The following is a 16,425-nucleotide window of genomic DNA, read 5'->3' on the forward strand; positions in this document are numbered from 1 at the left end:
AACTAATTTTGTAAGCAAGTAGTTTTTAAATTAGGTGACACTTGGGGGTACGCAAGAGAAATCAGACTCCTGCAAGGGGCTACAATAGTCCAGAAAGATTGAGAGCCACTGAATTAAGGTTAGTCCTAGCATCTTTTTTTTATTATTATTATTTTTTAACCTTCAGAACTCCTGGTGCATTCTCCTGGTTGTGTCTCTGCTGGTGTAGGTGAGTCTGAGACAATTGGGGTAGAAACAGCTTCAGTATGAAGAACTGCCTCAGACTTTTCTGAAAAGGAATGGAAAGCAAGGTTACAGAAAGCTATGTATTTCTTGGATATACTTGAGAGAGTTGTGCAGAGGAGCATCTCTTCAGTGAGCCTTAGGAAATGCACAGAAAGTTGTCTGTCTTGTAGAGCTTGGAAGGTGCACTGCCTTGGAAGATACCAGCCTTATGGAGTTTCTAACCAGATAAGAATAGCTTGCCTTTGCCACGCTTTGAGCTGTGATGGCTAAGAACCCTCTTCTCTCTCTCAAAAGAGATGTTTGAATTTTTAAATGCCATAATTTTGACATATCAAATTTCAGATGTTTTAAGAATAATTTTTCTACCCTTTGGCTTCTGTGATGTATATAGAAACAGCAGTTATGAAAAAGGATGAACTTTTATGAAACTTATGAACTTTTAAAAACAATTTGCTTCTGTGTGAGATTCAGGCACTAGAGGGCAAATAAATATAAACCCCCCATTTATTATTTATTATTAAAATCTCATTCTTATGGGCCCAGTTCATGATTTCTGAATGCTTGAGTTGGCAATTCTGAATATAGTGGTTTAGGAGATACCATACCTGGCTCTTTGACTTTGAGGTCAAATTTGACCTTGGAACTCCCCGCAATTACAGCATATGGCGCATCATCCTCTCTTCCAGTGTTATTGATAGTCAGTGAATGTTTGTTCCCCTCAGCCTTGATGATATACTTCTCGCTTTCAAACATTTCTGCTCCAGCTCGCTGCCACTTCACCTTGATGCCAGTCTTTTCAGTCTCTGCTTCAAACACAGCTGTGTCTCCTTCCACTACCTCTGTTGTCTTTGGCTTCTTGGTGAAAGCAGAAGCTAAAAAGAGAGAGGGTTCTCCTGTTTACATTTTCTTGTAGTCAGACTTTGTGTGTACAACAGCTTTTGTCTGCCTTCCCTCCCGCACAGTCTACCTCCCATCTGCCTGTGCAAGATATGAATATAACCATTTCCACAACTGTGGAATGGTCAGACCAATTTAACAGGACTCTGCATAGACTTCGCTTTAGATCTCAGTTAATTGACTCTATCTGTAATTTAGGTGTCAAATATCCATATTGTCATGAAATAATACATAATGGATTGAAAACTGTTCCCAAACTAAGGACCCTGCTTAAGTCAGAAGCACTACCTGTCTTCCTGTACCTCTATTCAGACCAATATTTGTACAGTTGTGATTTTCTAATTCTTCCCCTTGGGTGTGATGGTATGTGTCATGATGGTTCAGTACATACACACAAAGCTGTCTCCTGGAGTTTCCCATGCAGTTTCTTTTAGATACAGGATTCACGTTCACATCCTGTCCTAACTGTTGCCTTAATTTGTGGTAAAAAGGTACTGCAGGGGTCTGCAACCTTTCAGAAGTGGTGTGCTGAGTCTTCATTTATTCACTCGAATTTAAGGTTTCGCGTGCCAGTAATACATGTTAATGTTTTTAGAAGGTCTCTTTCTATAAGTCTTTAATATATAACTAAACTATTGTTGTATGTAAAGTAAATAAGGTTTTTAAAATGTTTAAGAAGCTTCATTTAAAATTAAATTGCAGAGCCCCCTCCCAACCCCCCCACCCCCGGACCGGTGGCCAGGACCCAGGCAGTGTGAGTGCCACTGAAAATCAGCTCGCGTGCCGCCTTTGGCGTACATGCCATCGGTTGCCTGCCCCTGAGATACTGCATTGCAGGGTAGCTTAATTTCATTGAGTGAAGTGATTCCTGTGTGTGTATATAGTGGTTAGTGCACTCCAACATCCTTTTGGGGGTGAAAAGCACTATGGGCAAAATTTTCACAAGTGTCTAAGCTCTTAGCCACTTCTGAGAATTTTTCACTGTGTCAGTATAAGTGATTATTCTAACTGACTGCCTTGGTGTGAAATAATGCCTTAAGACTGTGCGGTGAGGAGAGCTGAATGAGACCTCTCTTTGATCTCGTTTGGGCACATCTACACAGTGAGCAGCAACGAGTCTCAGAGTTCAGATTGACAGTCTTGGGCTCACAGGACTCATGCTGCAGTGCTAAAATAGCTGTGAATATTTTGCAGCTCACGGTAGGCTCTGAAGCCTAGGGAAAGACTTCTGAGTCTGAGCACCAGCCTGAGCTGCAATGTCTACACAGCTATTTTTGTGCTGTAGTGTGAGCTCAAGTCTGTTGACCCGGGTTTTGAGACTTGCTGCCACTTGCTGTGTAGACAAACCTATAGAGGGCACACCCCTGGTGAGGTATAGTTTTATTTTTTCAAAATTACACAAGCCTAGAACTCTGGTTAGTGTGTTTTTGTTTGTTTTTAAATTGAAATAAATTAATTCAAGGTTTAAATCCATCTAGATGGAACTATTTATTTTATTTAAGAATTTGTTTTCATGCTAACATTTTGAAGAACAAATATTTAAGTAGCAACTTTTTTCAGCCTTAAATTTCTCTCCTAAAATTTGATTTACTGTTTCTACAGGTAACCAAAGAATAATCTCCAGAGAATAAACATCAGTCATTTAAAAAAAAAAAGTTTAGGAATGTAAGAATTTCTGTACTGTAATAAACCAACACCATTTAGTTCAGTATCTATTCCTACTGCCATACCAGAAGACAAGAGGTATATGTAGTTCAGTATACCACCCCTTGTTGTACCAGAATAAGCCAGTTGTTCATTTAGTCTTGCTATCTTGTCTTTGATAGTGGCCAATGCTCAAGCCTTCTCCAGCAGGATAAAACCACCCTAAAGTTGGGCCTTATCATTTTATCCCACCTATCTGCATTCAAATGTCTAATCTGTTATTGAAAGTTACTAAAATATTTGCCTACATAATACTCTGACACTATTTCTGCTAATTAATTACATGCTGTATCAAAAGTTTCCTTTACATGTCCCCTTATTTAAATTGGTGTTTTCCTCAGTGCTGAGAATTCAAGTAACAATAAAGTGACTAAGATGAACAAGTGTAAGGGCATATTATTCATTCTGGTTGATATGCATACTCAAAATAGCATACATGGTGGGCATGTCTGGAGCATGTACCATCTCCTGACTTGCCTCACTGAGGTGACTTCAGCTCATTGGCATCCTGTCTCCTTATTTGGGAATGTGAAGTTTTATTGTGATTCAGAATTATTACTTTATGTTCAGATTAGGGGACTAGTCAAATCTCTTGTCATTTGTTAATCTCCACAAAATGTGCAAATTATTTAAGAACACCGCTATCAAGATTCTTCATACTCTGAATATTTTAATAAATCATTGTAGCGCCTTTTTGTTGACTTTCCCCATTCATTGATCATGTGTTCATAATCAATTCTAAATTCCATTGCCTATTTAGTTATTTCCACTTCTGCAAATTTCATGTCTCTCTTTTTTCTTTTTTTTTGTTTTTTTTAATGCGGGCAGCTACCTTAGCTTCCAAATACACCTCAGTAAATCTGGGAACTAGCTTTAAACTTTTGAGTCCACTTTTTAAATATGAATGAACTGAAGTGTGAAATACTCTAAAATGTTTAGGTCATATTCATGCTTCACCATGCACTCTACTTCTTATAGATGATCTGTTGCTAGTAATACTATCTGTCCATTGTGCACCATCTAGATAGTTCTGCCACGTTTTCTGCTGGCATACCTCTTTTGACTTCAGTGGAGTTACACCAGCAAATAATTTGACCCATGCCCTTTGTTTAGTTATAATACTTTGCACTTCTATAGCACCTTTGTCAGTGGGTTTCAAGCTGATTTACAAACCTTCATGAATTAAAGTTGACTTGCAAAGATTTTTTCACTTCTTTTGATATATTAAAAATGATCCAAATAAGACAAACCACCTTTGTTTTTACATTTTATAGATTTGACAGATAGTGGAAACTATAGTAAGGACTTATAGTAGGCTACTGTAAATTCTTCCACTCACCGTGGAAGCTGGAGATACCCTTGCAACCTTTCATTCCAGTTGCTCGTAAAGGCAGGTATGAAAGTATGAGATGCTGTTTATGTCCTGACACAGAAAATGATCCCTGCTACTCAGATACACAGGTGCATATCCTCTGATCCATTATTCTATGGAGTAGACATGAAAGGTTGGCACTCTGATGTAGGGTATCATGGGTCATTGCACAGAGTTATTCTGAAGACAGCTAGACTGCAGCACTATAGGGAGCCAAGCCAGCTCTGGAAGCTGCTACCAGCTGGCTCCTGACCCTGCAACGCTGGAGATAAAGAGACAGACATATTTTTGTAAAAAGAAAAGGAGTACTTGTGGCACCTTAGAGACTAACCAATTTATTTGAGCATAAGCTTTCGTGAGCTACAGCTCACTTCATCCGTTGCATGCCGTGGAAAGTGTAGATGATCTTTTTATACACACAAAGCATGAAAAAATACCTCTCCCCACCCCCCATTTTTTCATGCTTTGTGTGTATAAAAAGATCATCTACACTTTCCACGGCATGCATCCGATGAAGTGAGCTGTAGCTCATGAAAGCTTATGCTCAAATAAATTGGTTAGTCTATAAGGTGCCATAAATATTCCTTTTCTTTTTGCGAATAGAGACTAACATGGCTGTTACTCTGAAACCATATTTTTGTAAAAGTTCCATCATTATCACCATCCCGTTAGCCACAGGAGAATTCATAAATATATTAATTACTGTGGCTTGTGAAGGTTTCAGCCTAAAAGTAGCAATAATTCAGGACATACGTTCCTGATAGGAGCTCTCTGATCTATTGCAGATCCTGCAAGAGGATTATGTTTCTTACATTTACACTAGACAACTCAGTAAAAATGAATTGGTAGCCAGAACTATATTCACACTGATAACTTCTTCTCCATCACATCAGTCTCCTGTTCCCTTTATTAGCTCTAAATACACATGTAAGGGTTTATGAGCAACTCTCAGTCTCTGAACCTTCCTCCTAAAGACCTGATCCACTCCCATTTAAAGTTGATGGAAATATTCCCACTGAAGTAAATGGGAGTTGGATTTACCCAAAAGCTCACCTGAGAAACTGGGTTTGCAAAACTACTTTTGCAAAACTACTACATAGGGCTGGATGCTCCTATGTAAAGAAGATTCAGGTTCCCTATCCGGCTCCTGGGAAGCCAGCAACCTCCAGCTTCTAGCTCCACATGCTGCCTCCACTCCGCCCCCAAACCCTGGTTCTGCAGCTCCCATTGGCTGGGAACCATGGCCAATGGGAGCTCTGGGGGCAGTGCCTGCAGGGGCAGAAACAGCACATGGAGCTAGGAGCTGAGGGAGGGGAGTTCCCCCAAGGTAAGCACCACCCCCAGCCCGGAGCCACCCCCCACCACTCAAACTCCTGCTGTTGGGTAGCAGAAGGGGGCCCAAAACTGCCCCAGCAACAGCCAATGTGACTGGCCCAGGGGCTGCATGAGGTGTTCAGCACGGGCTGCTACAGAGGTCACAGAAAGTCACAGAATCCGTGACAGACATGGACCCTTAATAATAGATAATACTTACTCCTGCCATGAGTACAAGGGACTGGACTAGATGACCTCTCAAGGTCCCTTCCAGTTCTCAGAGGAACAGCCGTGTTAGTCTGTATTCGCAAAAAGAAAAGGAGTACTTGTGGCACCTTAGAGACTAACCAATTTATTTGAGCATGAGCTTTCGTGAGCTACAGCTCACTTCATCAGATGTTTACGAAGTGAGCTGTAGCTCACGAAAGCTCATGCTCAAATAAATTGGTTAGTCTCTAAGGTGCCACAAGTACTCCTTTTCTCCTTCCAGTTCTGTGATTCTATGAAACTTTTGAAAGAACAATCATAATATTTTGTTCAGAGTTATGAACAACCTCCATTCCCAAGGTGCTCGTAACTCTGAGGTTCTACTCTACCTTATATTTCCCGCTACTGTCTGCACACACCCCAGTATCCTTATTGATTCTGTTCTCTTCTGCACACAATCCTATTAGCCTAATCCATCTCCCTGCCAGCTCAAAACATCCCTAGCCCCCATCAGCTCAACCTTCTTATGCCAGCCCTTCACCCACCCTTGAGCTGAGAATCCTTCTTCTGCCTACTCTTGACCACTTGACACATCAAAACCAGGGGACTGGACTAGATGACCTGTCAAAGTCCCTGCCAGCCCTACATTTCTATGATTCTCAGCGCTGAAGTCTCTCCTATCGGACACTTCCATGCTCCCAATACAGCTGAGTCACATCATATGCGCATTTAATTTACGCAAATTCAACTATACACGCTTGGCAAAAAAAAAGAAAAATAAGATACCAGTAAATAGTGTGGGCGATTCCGCCCACCATTCCACTCAATGAGCATATGCCCCAGAGTGAGCGTGAGATGGGAGACGTGAATCTGCTGTTCCCTCAGTCGGTCTCAGTTCCTGCGTGCCTCTCCTAGTGTGAGCATCTCGCCACGCTGAGTGTGATTCTAGTGTTTAAATATACTTATTTTTCGTACAACATGGCCCCTAAATGCAAGCCAACTACTTCATCTGGTGCTCCACCAAAGAAACAGCGATCTGTTCCAACGCTGGAGGAAAAACTGGCTGTGTTGGACTTATTGCGAGACGGTACGTTGGTCTCCAGCATGGCGCGTAAATATTGCAGCAACGAATCTAGCATCCATGCCATCAAGATTCGAGAGAGAAATTCGTCAAGCCGTGGCATCAAGTGCTCCAGTAACTGCTAAGGTGAAGAGCCAGGTGCGTGATAAGACTTTAGGGAAGACTGAAAAGGCATTAAACTTATGGCTGGAAGACATGAAGTCAACGTGTGCCTATCGATGGCAACACGTTGCGAGAAAAGGCTCTTAGTCTCTATGCGCTGTTCAAACCTCCCGCCGAAGAGGGACAGCCTTCTGATGAGAAGGAATTCAAAGCCACCCAAGGTTGGCTTAACAGTTTTAGGAACTGCTTCAACCTCAAAAACGTGCAGACTACTGGTGAAGCTGCATCTGCCAATGAAGAGGCAGCAAAAGCCTACCCCGAACAATTAAAGAAAATCATAGAAGAAAAGGGCTATCTTCCGGAACAAGTTTTTAATGCTGACAAGACTGGGCTCTTTTGGAAAAAAAAATGCCCAACCGCACTTACATTTTGAAATCAGAAGCCCCTGGCTTCAAAGTAGCTAAAGACCGTGTGACTGTGTTTTGTGGCAATGCAGCTGGGCATTTAATAAAGCCGGGCTTGCTCTACAGGGCTGCAAATCCCCATGTCCTAAAAGGCAAGAACAAAAGTCTCCTGCCTGTGTTCTGGCAATCAAATAAAAAGGCTTCGGAGATGGCAGCATTATTTCTGGATTGGTTCCACAAGCGTTTCATTCCGGAGGTCAAGCGGTACCTCAAAGAGAAAGGACTTGACTTTAAAGTGTTGCTGATCGTAGACAATGCTCCTGGCCACCCTGCAGCACTCCAGTTTGTGCATAACAACGTTGAAGTCGTCTTTCTCTCTCCTCCACCCCCATACCACCTCCATCCTCCAACCTCTCAACCAAGGCGTGATTCGCTGTTTCAAGGCCACCTACAAGAGGTTTACGTTCTCACGGATACGTAGCGTTATGGATGCTGATCCCAATCTTAATGTGATGGAGTGTTGGAAGTCCTTCAACATTGCCAGTTGCATCACTTATATTAAACAGGCAATGGATGCAACCAAGCCTGAAACAGTCAATGCATGTCGGCGAAACCTATGGAATGAATGTGTGAATGATTTTAAGGGTTTCCAGACCATTGACAAAGAAGTGAAACGCATTGTTCAGGTGGCCAGGCAAGTGGGTGGTGATGGCTTTGTCGATATCCTTGAGGAAGAAATTGAAGAATTAGTTGAGAGCCATAGAGAAACACTGACTAACGAAGAGTTAGAGGAACTGATAAAATCGTCTACAGAAGACGAAGATGATGACGACGAACAGGAAGAGCCAGCAAAGTTGGAATCTTCATAAATTTGCTGAAGCGTTCCAAGCAGCGAAACACTTGAATGATTTAATTTCTGAATATGATCCCTCTATGGAACAAAGCCTCAAAATCACATGTAGTATTACGAACGATTTGAGACGGTATCAAGAAATGATTTGAGACGGTATCAAGAGACAACAGAGACAGTTGCCGATGACCATGTTTTTCAAGGAAAAACAACCAGAATCAGATGAGCCTATGCAATCAACTTTTCCAGCTGAACCAGAGCCAACCACTTCGTCTACGACTCGCTCTCCGTCACCTCCGTCTCCTGGATCGACATCAAACCCTGACGACCCCTCTGTAATTACCCCCCGGTAATTAAAAATACAGTACTGTAAAATTCTATTTTGCATATGTGCTCTTTATTATATACTGTACACATTATATATTTATACCTTACTGTACAGGGTTGTATACACAAAACCATGTACAGTATACTGTACTTTATGGGGGATTTAAGGGATTTTCAAGGGTAATTTTGACTATATGCGATTTTTCGCCTTACGTGCTGACTTGAGAACCTAACCCCTGCGTAAGATGCGTCTCCACTGTATTCCTCTCTCATACCATCCCTCACCAGGGCAGACCTGCCAAATGACATGCATTTGTGTGACATTCATAAATGCAAGCTGCCTCTTAGGCATTCCAGCAACTCTGACCTCATCACACATTCAACTGGGCCCTGGGCAAACAGGAGGGCTTGGGCTACACTTCAGACTGGCTGCCACCAGGAGCTGCTGTGGCACCTGCTGAAGAAGCAGCTAGGTGGCCTGACACCCTTTCTAGCCCCTCTTTACTGCCTGTGAGCTCTCAGCCACATGGAACAGCAGAGAGGCAAGGAGAAAGCCTCATTACCCTTACAGGCAGGAGCAGGGAGGCACTACAGGAGGAGGGAAAGGGGGGAACAGGAGCTACTGAAGATGATGTATGACAGGTGCTGCTGAAGAGGACAGAGATGACAAGCTGTTGTGGGGGACAAGGTAGAGGCAGGGGGCTGATAAAAGGAAAGAAACTAAATACCACCATTATGTACCAACCTTCTCAGCAACTGCCACCCCTTCATACTTCCCTGGTCATCTCTGACTCCCTACAAGCCTTCCCATCCCATCTCTTTTGAGAAGAGCCAAGAAGAAGGTCCTTTCTACCTATTGCCTTTTCCCACTGCTCAGGGATTACCCTGTGAGGGAAATGTAATGCTACTCCAGTATCCTTCATCAGCACTAAATCCACACAGTTGCCAAAACTGATGTTTATGTCTATATCCAAATTAATTCTAATTATGCAAATTAGCCAGTTAAAAATTGCATGAAATGTCACACATGGAGGTGTGTACAATTTTGTTCAAAATCCCACTCCAAAAGAGAGAGGAAGCAAGGATCCTGTGGTGTGAAATATCCCTACAAAAGATGTGCTGTTACTCCTCCCTTTCCTGCTTCCAGTCTGTTTGCTGCAGGAGCAAGGGTCCTGTAGTGACAACCAGCTCTACTGTATACTCCAGGGGCTCCATCCCCATCAGGAGTCCTCCAGTAGCTGAAGATGGGACTGTATGGCATCACAATGCTATACCGTTATTGATGGGTCTTAGCTCTATTAGTTCCTGATGAGCAGCTGCCCCTGGTCAGACTTCCAGAGCCAGGCTGAAGACTTTGGTTTCGAGAGTACTTTAGAGAATGGCAGGATAACTTTCAGTTAGGATGCTGAGGAAAATATGAAGCATGTAATGAGGTAGCAGGACAAATTTCTCTGTAAGTATTGTGATGGGGCAAGGCCAGAAAAGTAGTGGGAGATAGATATATTAGCTCCAGGCTAAACAAATCCCTGGTACCAGGATAAGTGAAATGGCAGCTGCTCCAGGTCAGTTAAGACACCTGGGGCCAATTAAGAACTTTTCAGAAGGCAGGGAGAAGGCTAGGTTGATTGGGACACTTGAAGCCAATCAGGGGCTGGCTGAAACTAGTTAAAAGCCTCCCAGTTAGTCAGGTGGGCGCGCATGTCAGGAGCTGTGGGAGGAAGTTGTGCTGTTGGAGAGACTGAGTAGTACACACCATATCGGGCACAAGGAAGGAGGCCCTGAGGTAAGGGTGAAGTGGAGCTTGAGGAAGTGAGGGCTGCTGTGGGGGAAGTAGCCCAGGGAATTGTACATGTCATGTTTCTAAAAGGTCAGCTACCATAGCTGATACTATTAGGGTCCCTGGGCTGGAGCCCGGAGTAGAGGGTGGGCCCGGGCTCCCCCCCCGACCTTTGCCCCCGATTAATCACTGAGCCTGGGAGACTACAGAGACTGTGCAAGGAAGGATAACTTCTCCTCACCTCCCTCGCTGGCTTATAATGAAAATGGCTCAGTAGACTGTGACCCTTGTCTCTAGAGAGAGAAGGGTTATGTGGAGGGCCTCAGTGAGCCTCTGAGGCTAACGAAGTCCGCAATGAAATGCGGGACCCATGGAGGCAAGGACAGAGCTTTGTCACAGTATATTATTTAAGCACTAATAAATCATTTCCTTCATTTTTTGCCTCTGCCAAGTCATGAGTTTAGGAGTCAGTGAGTATGTCTACATTGCAATAAAAGACCCATGGCTGGCCCATGTCAGCTGACTCGGCCTTGCAGGGGATTTGGGCTGTAGGGTTATAAAATTGCAGTATATTTGCTGTCTCAGGCTAGAGCCTGGGCTCTGGGACTCCATGCAGGGGGAGGGTCCTGAGCCAGGCTCCAGCCGGAGTCCGTACATCTACACTACAATATTTTAGCCCCACGAGCCTGAGTCAGCTGACCAAGGCCAGCCATGGGTGTTTTATTGCTGTGTAGACATACCTTGTGTTTGTTCTGCAAGAAGACCAATTCCTGTTTGCTTCAAATGTTGATGGGTGTTCTCCATTCTTGCCAGGAAAGTATCTCTCTCTAGTCATAAAAAGACATTATATATGAAAAAGATTATTAAATTTGTGTGTAATTTAAGTTGTCACCTATATTCTGTGAATAATTTGGCACAAGTATTAAGGGGAAAAACTATACCCTACAACTACTGAATTTTTAAGTCAGGTACAGAATGTTTCAAAGTGTAGTACAGAAGAGGCATAGCCCACACAGGAGATTTTAAACTTGTGGGATTTTTTGTTTATTTTTAGATTCCTTCTTCACCCCTGGAGTTGTAAGTTCTCACTCAATGAGGCCTCTCCCCCACTATGCTGTTGATTTCATGTCATCATTGAGCCCTGTTAGATAGGTCAGCCTATGAAGGAAAGGGAGTGTGGTGGAGTGTGTACCACACACAGGCTATGAAAGGTCCTGAGAGGCCAATTAATATAATAGGCTGCCCTCTGAGGGTGAGCTAGGAATAATTAGAGATGAAACCAAGCTAGAGAAGGAGCTGGATAGTACAAAAGGCAGGAAGTTTAGCACAGAAGAGGTTTGGAGGGTGAAATTCAGTAGTCGCTCTCTGGGATGAGTAAGTAGTGAAACCACGAGGGTCAAGGAGGAAGCCCAGGCAGAGAGTAAGCCCTGGTATCTTCTCCTGAACAGACAATTCTGGTAAGAGGCCAGGAGAAAGATGAATCAGCCACTGGGGGGTGGTGCAGGCTCCAATGGTAAACCCTTATAAAAGGGCATAATCTGGACTTTCAAGGAGAGAGTCCTGGGAAGTGGTTAGGGGTGTGGACAGCAAGGGGAACTTAATAGGCATGGAAGCCAAGCCTGAGAAAAATAAAAACTTGTTTGATTTTGTACTTTTGGTTTGAGTTTGTCAGAGAATTCTAGGGAGGGCCCTGAGAGCCAAGAAGGATTAACCTGGAAAGGCTATGAATAGTAAGAAGTCCTGGGCGGCTGTAGCAAGGAGTTGGATGGAGTTGTCCTTGGCTGCTGGTTTTAGGGTCCCTGGGCTGGAACTGAGCGTAATGGGAGAGCCTGGGTTCCTGTTTTAGCTGCTGTCAAGATGGCATGAACCCAGAGAAGGGGCCAGAGATGACAGAGAGCTGTCAGAAAAGGGAGTGAGGACAAGAAGCATGAGCAGCAAGGGTGATGTCGTGGTGGGAGTCTGCTATAGACCATCGGATCACGGGGATGAGATGGACGAGGCTTTCTTCCGGCAACTAACGGAAGTTACTAGATCGCAATCCCTGGTTCTCATGGCAGACTTCAATCACCCTGATATCTGCTGGGAGAGCAATACAGCGGTGCATAGACAATCCAGGAAGTTTTTGGAAAGTGTAGGGGACAGTTTCCTGGTGCAAGTGCTGGAGGAACCAACTAGGGGCAGAGCTCTTCTTGACCTGCTGCTCACAAACCGGGAAGAATTAGTAGGGGAAGCAAAAGTGGATGGGAACCTGGGAGGCAGTGACCATGAGATGGTCGAGTTCAGAATCCTGACACAGGGAAAAAAGGAGAGCAGCGGAATACTGACCCTAGACTTAGACTTTGACAACCTCAGGGAACTGATGGGCAGGATCCCCTAGGAGAATAACATGAGGGGGAAAGGAGTCCAGGAGAGCTGGCTGTATTTTAAAGAATCCTTATTGAGGTAACAGAGACAAACCATCCCGATGTGTAGAAAGAATAGTAAATATGGCAGGCGACCAGCTCGGCTTAAGAGTGAAATCCTTGCTGATCTTGAACACAAAAATGAAGCTTACAAGAAGTGGAAGATTGGACAAACGACCAGGGAAGAGTATAAAAATATTGCTCGGGCATGCAGGAGTGAAATCAGGAAGGCCAAATCACACCTGGAGTTGCAGCTAGCAAGAGATGTTAAGAGTAACAAGAAGGGTTTCTTCAGGTATGTTAGCAACAAGAAGAAAGTCAAGCAAAGTGTGGGCCCCTTACTGAATGAGGGAGGCAACCTAGTGACAGAGGATGTGGAAAAAGCTAATGTACTCAGTGCTTTTTTTGCCTCTGTCTTCACGAACAAGGTCAGCTCCCAGACTTCTGCACTGGTCAGCACAGCATGGGGAGGAGGTGATCAGCCCTCTGTGAAGAAAGAAGTGGTTCGGGACTATTTAGAAAAGCTGGACGAGCACAAGTCCATGGGGCCGGATGCGCTGCATCCGAGAGTGCTAAAGGAGTTGGCGAATGTGATTGCAGAACCATTGGCCATGATCTTTGAAAACTCATCGCGATCGGGGGAGGTCCTGGATGACTGGAAAAAGGCTAATGTAGTGCCCATCTTTAAAATAGGGAAGAAGGAGGATCCTGGGAACTACAAGCCAGTCAGCCTCACCTCAGTCCCTGGAAAAATCATGGAGCAGGTCCTCAAGGAATCAATTCTGAAGCACTTAGAGGAGAGGAAAGTGATCAGGAACAGTCAGCATGGATTCACCAAGGGCAAGTCATGCCTGACTAATCTAATTGCTTTCTATGACAAGATAACTGGCTCTGTGGATGAGGGCAAAGCAGTGGACGTATTGTTCCTTGACTTTAGCAAAGCTTTTGACACGGTCTCCCACAGTATTCTTGCCAGTAAGTTAAAGAGATATGGGCTGGATGAATGGACTATAAGGTGGATAGAAAGTTGGCTAGATTGTCGGGCTCAACGTGTAGTGATCAGTGGCTCCATGTCTAGTTGGCAGCCAGTATCAAGTGGAGTGCCCCAAGGGTCGGTCCTCGGGCTGGTTTTGTTCAATATCTTCATAAATGATCTGGAGGATGGTGTGGATTGCACCCTCAGCAAGTTTTCAGATGACACTAAACTGGGAGGAGAAGTAGATACGCCGGAGGGTAGGGATAGGATACAGAGGGTCCTAGACAAATTAGAGAATTGGGCCAAAAGAAATCTGAGGAGGTTCAACAAGGACAAGTGCAGAGTCCTGCACTTAGGATGGAAGAATCCCATGCACCGCCACAGACTAGGGACCGAATGGCTCGGCAGCAGTTCTGCAGAAAAGGACCTAGGGGTTACAGTGGACGAGAAGCTGGATATGAGTCAGCAGTGTGCTCTTGTTGCCAAGAAGGCCAATGCATTTTGGGCTGTATAAGTAGGGGCATTGCCAGCAGATCGAGGGACGTGATCGTTCCCCTCTATTCGACATTGGTGAGGCCTCATCTGGAGTACTGTGTCCAGTTTTGAGCCCCACACTACAAGAAGGATGTGGAAAAATTGGAAAACATCCAGCGGAGGGCAACAAAAATGATTAGGGGACTGGAACACATGACTTATGAGGAGAGGCTGAGGGAACTGGGATTGTTTAGCCTGTGGAAGAGAAGAATGAAGGGGGGGATTTGATAGCTGCTTTCAACTACCTGAAAGGGGGTTCCAAAGAGGATGAATCTAGACTGTTCTCAGTGGTAGCAGATGACAGGACAAGGAGTAATGGTCTCAAGTTGCAGTGGGGGAGGTTTAGGTTGGATATTAGGAAAAGCTTTTTCACTAGGAGGGTGGTGAAACACTGGAATGTGTTACCTAGGGAGGTGGTGGAATCTCCTTCCTTAGAAGTTTTTAAGGTCGGGCTTGACAAAGCCCTGGCTGGGATGATTTAGTTGGGGATTGGTCCTGCTTTGAGCAGAGGGTTGGACTAGATGACCTCCTAAGGTCCCTTCCAACCCTGATATTCTGTGGTTCTATGAACAGTGCCTGGAGTTGGTGCTGAAGGCCTTGTTTTAACGTCATTGAACTGTTTGTGGGACTTTATTACCCTGGAAGGTGTGGACTTAAAATCATGACTAAGCCGGAGGGCTGAGTCATGGGTAAAGGTGGACCAGCTGAGGGCTAAAGTGCTAAATGGGGAGAGAGCTGCCAGGCCTGGCCACAAGGAGGTGCTTTGGTAGTGAGTCTACTCTTTCAAAGAAAAGTAAGTGCTTTTATGGGTTATGATATGGTTAGTAATGTTTTAAAACTACTACACATATACCTCACTGGAATAAAAAAGTGACTGTATACTCAAAGAATGGCACTTATATGATCACATAGACAGCCTGCAGTAAGCAGACTGGAAGCTCCACTAGAGCTTTGTGATGGGCATGAGCAGAAAATGCAGAGAACATGAAATCTGTAAAATCAAAGACACAAAATTAGGAAATACCAAAAATTAGGGTTTCTCCTGCAGTGCTAAATTGGCCTTATTGCACATCCTGTGTATCTTATGGTAAAATGATTACATGTGCAACAAAGCCAAGTTAACATTTCAGAAAAAACATTAATTTTCAAAATTCCTGAATAGTTGAGGTTTTGATGTTGCAACTTTAATGTTACAGTTCTTTGCATTTCCTTTTTCCTCCTCCCTTCTTTCCTTTAAGATAAGAACTGGAGCAGTTAGGTATGTGCAGGTTAGAAGCTCCACAAACTTTAGCAAGGAGCTTGTAAATTCCTTGCTCTTGAACTGTATGAAGGAGCTATAAATTCCTTAATCAGAGATAAGTGGCTTCTTGCACATACAGGCTTAACCATTACTTGATCGAAGCTATAAAGCCTCTCAAACTTATTTTCCTCTATTTCAGCCACTGAGATTTCTCATGTTACTGGAATTTACAAAGGACTGGGAGTAATCACATTTCCTGTGTGACCTTGGACATTCAACCTGTCTGTGCCTCCAATATCCCATCTGTAAATTGGGGACAATGATTAACCTTCAGATCTACAAAAGAAAAGGTGATGGAAATTATTTATTTGTATTACATAGCATACTGGAGCCCATGAACTAGGACCCCATTGTGCTAGGCACTATGCAAGCACAGCCCCAAACGGTTTATAATCTACATAATGGTTTACAAGCTATGTCTTACGTAGTGGCTATAGCTCAGGGGCGGGCAAACTTTTTGGCCTGAGGGCCACATTGGGTTTCCAAAATTGTATGGAGGGCCAGTTAGGGGAGGCTGTGTCTCCCCTAACAGCCAGGCATGGCCCGGCGCCCGCCTCCTATCTGACACCCCCCCCGCCCGCTTCTCGCCCCCTGATGGCTCCCCTGGGACTCCTGCCCCATCTACCACCCCCTGTCCCCTGACCCCCCCCATTCCTGACTGCCCCCCCCGGGACCCCTGCCCCATCCAACCCCACTGTTCCCCACCCTCTGACCTCCCCCACACCCCCTTACCGCGCTGCCTGGAGCACCGGTGGCTAGCAGCGCTAGAGCCGCGCCACCCAGAGCACTGGGTCAGGCCGAGGCTCTGCAACTGCGCTGCTCAGCTGCCCAGAGCATGGTGCGCTGAGGTTGCGGGGGAGGGGCAACAGCAGGGGAGGGGCCGGGGGCAAGCCTCCCGCCCAGGAGCTCAGGGGCTGGGCAGTTTGCCCACCTCTGCTATAGCTTCTCCATGC

At 44.7% G+C, this 16,425-nt stretch overlaps 1 protein-coding gene across 1 annotated transcript in view; it reads right to left on the reverse strand.

Annotated features, from left to right (window-relative positions):
* MYBPC3 (myosin binding protein C3) overlaps positions 1-11,064 on the reverse strand; it is a 128,591-nt gene extending 117,527 nt beyond the window's left edge. The window contains exons 1-3 of the mRNA XM_073350333.2: positions 11,001-11,064; positions 831-1,097; positions 161-268 (exon numbers count right to left, since the gene is read on the reverse strand). Of these exons, the coding sequence (XP_073206434.1) occupies positions 161-268; positions 831-1,097; positions 11,001-11,064 (439 nt within the window). The remainder of the gene's footprint in view (positions 1-160; positions 269-830; positions 1,098-11,000) is intronic.
* Positions 11,065-16,425: the final 5,361 nt, after the last annotated feature.

This window comes from Lepidochelys kempii, chromosome 6 (assembly GCF_965140285.1).
Source record: "Lepidochelys kempii isolate rLepKem1 chromosome 6, rLepKem1.hap1, whole genome shotgun sequence".
NCBI lineage: Eukaryota > Metazoa > Chordata > Testudines > Cheloniidae > Lepidochelys > Lepidochelys kempii.